The sequence below is a fragment of the Saccostrea cucullata genome, unplaced genomic scaffold (assembly GCF_032062105.1).
Source record: "Saccostrea cucullata isolate Sc308-1 unplaced genomic scaffold, CSIRO_AGI_Scuc_v1 ctg23800, whole genome shotgun sequence".
Lineage (NCBI taxonomy): Eukaryota > Metazoa > Mollusca > Bivalvia > Ostreida > Ostreidae > Saccostrea > Saccostrea cuccullata.
The window spans coordinates 1-7,806 of NW_026937240.1; the positions used below are offsets into that span (position 1 = coordinate 1).

At 31.2% G+C, this 7,806-nt stretch overlaps 1 protein-coding gene across 1 annotated transcript; it reads right to left on the reverse strand.

Moving 5' to 3' along the window:
* Positions 1 to 1,379: 1,379 nt before the first annotated feature.
* LOC134247583 (uncharacterized) lies at positions 1,380 to 6,397 on the reverse strand. The gene is made up of 9 exons (XM_062729920.1): positions 6,199 to 6,397; positions 5,809 to 5,916; positions 5,553 to 5,622; positions 5,180 to 5,436; positions 4,989 to 5,072; positions 4,707 to 4,850; positions 3,286 to 3,375; positions 3,004 to 3,144; positions 1,380 to 1,752 (listed from the first exon to the last, which is right to left on the reverse strand). Exons 1-9 carry the CDS (start codon positions 6,320 to 6,322, stop codon positions 1,577 to 1,579), a joined length of 1,194 nt encoding a protein of 397 aa, XP_062585904.1. The 5' UTR covers positions 6,323 to 6,397; the 3' UTR covers positions 1,380 to 1,576.
* Positions 6,398 to 7,806: the final 1,409 nt, after the last annotated feature.

Below are 7,806 nucleotides of genomic sequence, written 5' to 3' on the forward strand. Positions count from 1 at the left end.
TGTTTGTCTGTTTGTCTTCAAACTTTAACCTTCGCCATAACTTTTGGACAATAAGAGATAGAGACTTCATATTTGGTATGCATACTCCACTAATGAAGCTCTTTCAATTGACACCAAGGTCAATGACCTTGTGACCTTGACCGCGACCTATATGCTAAATATAGTTTTTTCCTGCAGACTTTAACCTTCGCCGTAGCTTTTCAACCATGGAAGATAGAGACTTCATATTTGGTGTGCATACTCCACTCATAAAGTTCTTTCAAATGACACCAAGGTCAATGACCTTGTGACCTTGATTGCGACCTATATGCTAAAAATAGCTTTTTTTGAACTTTCACCATAACTTTTGAATCATAGGAGATAGAGACTTCATATTTGGTTTGAATACTCCACTAATTAAGCTCTTTCAAGTGACACCAAGGTCAATGACCTTGTGACCTTGATTGCGACCTATGTGCTAAAAATAGCTTTTTTTTAAACTTTCACCATAACTTTTGAATCATAGGAGATAGAGACTTTATATTTGGTTTGAATACTCCACTAATTAAGCACTTTCAAGTGACACCAAGGTCAATGATCTTGTGACCTTCATTGTGACCTATATGCTAAAAATAGCTTTTTTGAACTTTAACCATAACTTTTGAACCATGAGAGATACAGACTTCATATTTGGTATACAAACTTCATTAATCAAGGTCTTTCAAATGAAACCAAGGTCAATGACCTTGAGACATTGACTGTGACCTATATGCTAATAATAGCGTTTTTCGAACTTTGCTGCCGCCGGGCGCATAGTGTTTCACAAACACATCTTGTTCTTAAATAAAATTTTCCCCGTTTTCATATAACGAAAGGCTCAGTTTATTTAAATGTTGAATTTCCACCTAAAAACGACCACAATATTGGGTTTCTAGATTGGTAGGGATCATATGCATTTCAAAAATCAAAGTACCATCTTTCCTAAAAAAAAATAATGATCCCTGAGAAATTCTTTGTGTTTTTTCTGTATATATTTTGTATTATGTATTAATTTCAAGAAGCCATTATAACTTGCTAGATATTACATGCTTTCAATCGATCGATGAAATGCCCCGCCTACTCCGAATATTAATGTGACACAATTAAAACCCAACTCGGACAAGCTCAACATTCCGGATTTATCACTCAGTTTATGACTTTTTTGATAACCATTTATAAAACTAAGGCGCCGTTTTCAGTGTGAATTTTGCAAGTAATATACCACAAAGATAACAAAGTATGAGTTAAGTATAAAATAATTAACATTTGCGTTAATTAGATAAAGTTAGAGGGGTCTGAAAAAGGGGGTACTGCACTAAGCTTAAGTGGAAACATTCTTTCAAATAATTGAAGTGGCGCAGTGGTTAGAGTATCTGCTTTAGACTCGCGGAGTATTTGACTGTGGGACGTGGAGACTTGTCCTTCAAATGGGACCGCATAATTTCAATATCACAGTAGTATCGAAAATTGCTCAATGGACCCGAGTCACAGGCATTTGTCAAAACTTGTAGCACTCCATCGGCAAGTGGTGGCATCTCCATCCATGAGATGAAATATTCTAGAGAGGGATGTTAAACAACAGCACCAACAAACACAGAATTGAAAACTCTGCTACATATATATAATTGGCCATCAACATTTGACCTGTATACTTACTTTGAAGGTAGGATGTTTTGCAGAGATTCAGAGCAAAATCCTGTCTTCTTTTGTACTGGAGGAAGCCATAATCTTTTTCTTTACAAGAAAAAAAAATGAAATTCTTATCTTTTGTAGTCTTAGAAAAGAAAATCGAATATACTAATATTTTGACATTTGCAAATATTTCCCAAAGATGAATTTATTTGAGGGAAGATGTGTTAAGGGTTCATGGGCCATATACTGACTGAATCTCACGGCGATATGATATCTTGCGTATACATATTTCTTTCACAGTGGAACTGGTTTCGTAAGGTTTAGTTTGATGGCGATAATAAAAATAACTTAAATAATACATAAGTACATTTTTTCAATCAGCAGATATCCATTAGATCTACCTTTGGGTTAGCAATGGTTTGAACGATAGTATTAAAATTGCATCAATCAAATTAAACATGCACAAATCCTATTTCGTATGTAAACTGAAACAGAAGATAACAAAAAATTTCAATCAAAATATTTAAGAACATTGTTAAACAGTACATCAGTCTCATTTTCCTGGCTTTATTCACAAGGATATTCTGAGCATGATCGCAAAACATTTAATGTAAACATTTAAATATTTATAGAAGACAAGCTTCCAAGTTATTCCAGTTCTCGGTTACTGCGATTCAAACATAGTGAGTCCAAGCTAGGGCTGTATTTTTACTTTACTTTGATTTATATTTTGGTCTTAAATGTCAATGTAAGAACAAAATGACAAGGTTAAAAATTTCACCGAGAAAAAAACTTTGTTGGTATCTGATCCAATCTACTAAAAAGTATTTGTTCATATAACCGACTACGTTCATTTCACAGTGAACACTTGAAATCTTAAAAATTGTACCAAATTACTTCCATTTAGGTATTATGATGAATACTGAGGTTGAATTTGGAAACAGCTGTATTGAGAAAGATAAAATGATGTTTTAAAATGAAACAATTTTCGGTTTTGATAACAGAGTCCGTAGAAATATTTATAATAAAACTGTGGTAAGCAATATGTACAATGTACATAAACTCTTAAAAAGTACTGTGAAATTAAATAGACAATTTTGAACAAAGAAGTAAATTAACATAATGCTATAATGATTCTGTAAACATTATCTTATGATGTTCGATAGAACTTTGCCGATGATTGCCCTGGGATTTATACCTTTAAGTGTTTGTATTTGTATTAATTTCTTAATCATATTTCACTTAAAGGAGAAAATAAATAATTTTAAATAAGGGTGATGAATAAAGATTTCAGTCTGACAAGTAGGATACACATATATTCTAGTGCCTTAGAACTTGAATAATGTTTTGTACTTTTTTGTTCTTTAAGTACTTCGTGGATATATTCTGTGTACATGGCGTCTTCTTGATGGTATTTGTCTGTGGTTATTGTCATGGCTTTATTTGCATTCCAATTTTCTGATATATCTGGATCATTTTCAAGGCAAACGTGCTCTAAAACACCATGACAAGAGTAAATTATAAAACATTTATATTCTTCAAAATTTAAAATCAAAGTCTAATCATTGTTAAACAATACTGTATTAGTCAATATGGAAGCACAAATAAAATTACTAAAAGTTTGTTATATTTCACCTTCAGACAGTGTTATGTTCTCCTTTCTGTTTGTGTGTTCTTGATTGACGTTATGCAAAAGTAGCATCTCCCCGCCATGCTCATCTGATGCTTAATAAAAAAAAACATGTAACTAGTTAAAAACGAATTTTCAAGCCTGCCTTGCAGCAATAGAGAGGTTGAGATTTCAAACGTGTACGTGTACGGGTACGTCTAGTAGGGGAATAACCTAAATTCTGTGTGTATAACTTCATCAATTTTGGTGACGTCAAGATTGCTACACGTTCGTACAACTTGTAGAATGGAATCTACACGTTTTGAAAACGTGTAGCTTTAATAATAAAAATTAGCCAATTTAAGTGTGAAAATGTGATTGTTATACATTATATAGGATGTTCACTTTCACGAGCACTTATTTTCATAAAGTTTTGTTTACTAACTGACGACAAAAAACCTTCTAAATAGTTGGAACTCAGACTCCGATCGCGGCGTACACGTACATGTTACGTCATAAAAATCTCAACAGACAAATTTTAAAAAACGTATACGTGTATGTCAAAATATATACAAGTACACGTACGCGTTCAAGTTTAAGATCTCAACCTCTCTAATATTTCCATGCAGGCGACAATGCCTCTACTGAATCATAATATTTTAGAACATTGTTAAATAGTGCATTATTATCATTTTCCTGACATTATTCACAAGGATGTTCTGAGCATGATAGCAAAACATTTAATGTAAACATTCAAATATTCATTGAAGACGAGCTTCCAAGATCAAATAACTTCCAGTTCTTGGTTACTGTGATTCAGGCATAGTGAGTCACATCTGGGGCTGTATATTTACTTTTATTGAAATATTGGTCTTAAATGTCAATGTAAGAACAAAATGACACCGAGAAAAAAAAATTAGTTGGTATCTGATCAAATCTACTAAATAGGATTTGTTCGTGTTACCGACTACGTTCATTTCCCAGGGAACACTTAAATTTTATAAATTGAATCAAATTACTTCCATTTAGCTATTTTGATAAATAAAGAGGTTGAACATGGAAACGCCTGTGTTTATTGCAAAACGTATAATAATGATTTCAAAGAAAGGAATTTAGGTTTTGATAACACAGCCCTTAGAAACTATTATAATATAACTACCGAAATCGATGTGTACATTGACTCTTAAAAAGTTCAGTGAAATTAATTAGACAATTTTCAACAAAGAAGTTAATTAACTAAATGCCATAAAGAATTTGTAAACATTATCTAATGATGTTTAAAAGAACTTTGACAAATTTTTGTCATAGGATTTAATTACTTAATCATATTTCTCTTCAAAGGAGAATTCAAAATAAATACATTTAAAAAGGGTGATGAATATTTTCTGTCGGACAAGCATGATATACATGCATTCTAGTGCCTTATATCTTGAATAATGTTTTGTACTTTTTTGTTTTTTAAGTCCTTCTTCATGGATACATTTTGTGTACATGGCGTCGTCTTGATGGTATTTGTCTGTGGTTATTGTGATCTCTTTATTTCTATTCGAATTTTCTGATATATCTGGATCATTTTCAAGGCCAACTTGGTCTGAAAAGCCAAGAAAAGAGTTCATAATAAAACAGTATACTTAAAAATTTAACATTAAAGTATAATCAATGTTTAACAATATTGTATTAGCCAGTATGGGTGCATAAATAAAAATGCTAATTGATTGTTAAATTTTACCTTCTGGCAGTGTTATGCTATCCTTTCTGTCTGTGTTTTCTTGATTGAAATTATGCAACTGCAGCATCTTCCCGTCATGCTCATCTAATGCGTTATAAAAAAAAAAGACATGCAACTTTTTATCATCAATATTTACAGACACCCCTTACATTTCATATAAAGAAAACACAGGACAAATTTAAAGTATTTACTATTAAGCAATGATTCGTTTTCAAAAATGTTGACATTATCATTAATTCCCGGATGTTTTCTTCTAAAGAATATTTTGCACCGCTTTCTTTTCCACATAATCGTTGCAAACACGACTATTCCAGAAATGATCCCTAGAATGGTTATCAAGGGGGCCAACACTGGCACCAAATGTATCCCTTCCTGCTCTTGTATAGTGTGATTCTGAGAAATAACTGTTTGGGATGTTGATACCTCTTTCCTTTCCGTTGTTGTAGCTCTAAAAGGATAGAAACCCAGTGTTACAAAAATTATAAATTCCACATTGTTGCAAAATTGCGCACTTGTAATTCTTTTGATTCATTGATATGGTGTGCAAATAAAAATCAAAGTTACCGATTCTTCCGGCATTTTTCTTCAGACATAAAACATTTCAAAACGGGCTCAATACGAAAGCAACTAGGGTCTGTAATGAACATTAAAAACACAAAATAACAAAAAAAAAAAGAAAATAAGGAAAAATGTAAAGAAAAGATACATAAAAAATACACCAATGAGAGAGATATATTAAGCTAAATTACATGAGATCATACTGAAAGTATTAATGAAAGGTAGAACACGAAAATTAATAAAAAAAAAAAAAACAACTTACAGTTATATAGCTCGTCCGTGAAATAATGTTCATCCGGGCATCCATAAGTAAAATGAAGACAAGTATAATTGTCCAAGAAAAAAGAAGAATCAAAAATAACACACTGGCCTGTAATACCAAAAACATTCAATGCATTCTTATAAGTTCGTGTGCCTATTTAGTTATCAGACAAATTAAAACAACTTTATCTTACAACTCAAATGCATGTTAACTGAATGAATCTCAAAAGGATAAACTGTAATGATTTGCTAAATGTTATTTATATATCACTTAAAAGGATACAGATGCATTCCATTTAGGCGTATTGAACAAAATGCGGAATTAATATTTTTGAATATGAAAATAAAAGAACAAATATAATAGACCTTGAATGATGTAGGATATGCTAACCTATTCCATATATACTCCTGGTTTGTGGGTAACAGAATTCCACCAGTTGTGATCGGTCTCTTGTGGCCACACAGTGATATCTATTCTTATAATCTTTTGATTCTATTGTACAGTTCAGTCTCATAGACGCAGCCTCCCAATCAGATTTATTGTCAGGACAGACATCAACAGTGAAGACTGGAAATTTTCTCAACCCATTTGTAAACTAAGAATACGAAAAGAAAGTTAGGTACGGTTTTGGCTTTATTGTACTCTAAAAATTTAATGTTCTCCAAAAGTTGATGAGTCGTTAAAGACTATTGCATGAAAGAGAACCATTGTGAATTTACGGCTTTATTAATTGATACTTTTCTAATTTTTATGCAGAAAACACTGAATTCATTTCTCTGCCTATTTTCCTTTAGAATATAGTGTCTGCTGCCGTCGCTCACTTCAGTTTTTGATATATTGTGTAAAATGCTTTGAAAAATCACATAGATAAATATCTTTATAGGCAATCATCATCACATATTTCGAAGAGGAAAACAGTTCTTTTGAATAATAAAAAAATAATGAATGCTCAATACGTACACAGCCAATTGTGCCTAACGGTAATTTAGTGTTAATCTCAATTAACATTAAATTAACGTTAGCTTGATGTTAGTTTAATGTTACTTTCGTGTTAAGTTAACGTTAAAAATGTTAACATTAAATTAACGTTAATTTTTAACGTTAATTTAACTTAACATTAAATTCATGTTAATTTTTAACGTTAATTTAACTTAACATTAATTTCATGTTAATTTTTAACGTTAATTTAACTTAACATTAATTTCATGTTAATTTTTAACATTAAATTAACATTAAAATTTTAAGTGAGCTTGGGTTCTTCTTAAAAAAAACTAGAACCAAAATATTAACATTAGATTAACGTTAATTAGTTAATGTTAATTTCATGTTAATATGAATTTAACCTTAATTCTTTAATGTTAATTTCATGTTAATTAGAATAACACGAGATTTATGTTATTTGTAACGTTTCCGAGCGGTCTAAGTTAATTCCTTCTATTGTAAAAAAAAATCCAATGGCAATATAATAATCCTTGGGTATAAAATCATATAGGTTTTTCCTCGTAATAAAACTCAATAACTGATTACAAATGTTTATTAAATCCAAAGTAAAATAGAATATAATCCAAAGAAATTAAAACAAAATAAATCCAAAATATTAATGAATGAAAGGCACTATAAAATCACTCCTATATCTAATTCTATCGCTACCTCTATATCAAAATCCCACATCAAAATCTCACTAATTATTTAATTATCCCGTTTATATACTCTATTGACTCCTCTTACTCCACTTGACTCCCCTCGATCTATTTATCTTAGTCTAGACGTAATTCATCACTAACACTCTCCTCCCACTGATTATAATCGCCTAACTTTCTCCTCCTTACTCAATTACCGCTAGCTCCCCATGACCTGTCCACAGTCTGGGTCAAACCTCCAATAAATCTATCTAAGTGACCAATGCAGTAGAATGCTACATTTAAACTACAACTACAGAATAACATGAATAATCTAAAATAAAACAATAAAAGAAAAATAATATATCTACGCTACATT

What these genes read in the sequence shown, in the direction of transcription:
- LOC134247583 (XM_062729920.1), bottom strand. Translation starts at nt 6,322, where the DNA reads ATGAGACTGAACTGTACAATAGAATCAAAAGATTATAAGAATAGATAT. An exon ending in TAGCATAACACTGCCAGAAG is followed by an intron (nt 4,851 to 4,988) that starts GTAAAATTTAAC and finishes TTGGCTTTTCAG; the next exon opens with ACCAAGTTGGCCTTGAAAAT. An exon ending in AGTACTTAAAGAACAAAAAA is followed by an intron (nt 1,753 to 3,003) that starts GTACAAAACATT and finishes TTTCTTGTAAAG; the next exon opens with AAAAAGATTATGGCTTCCTC.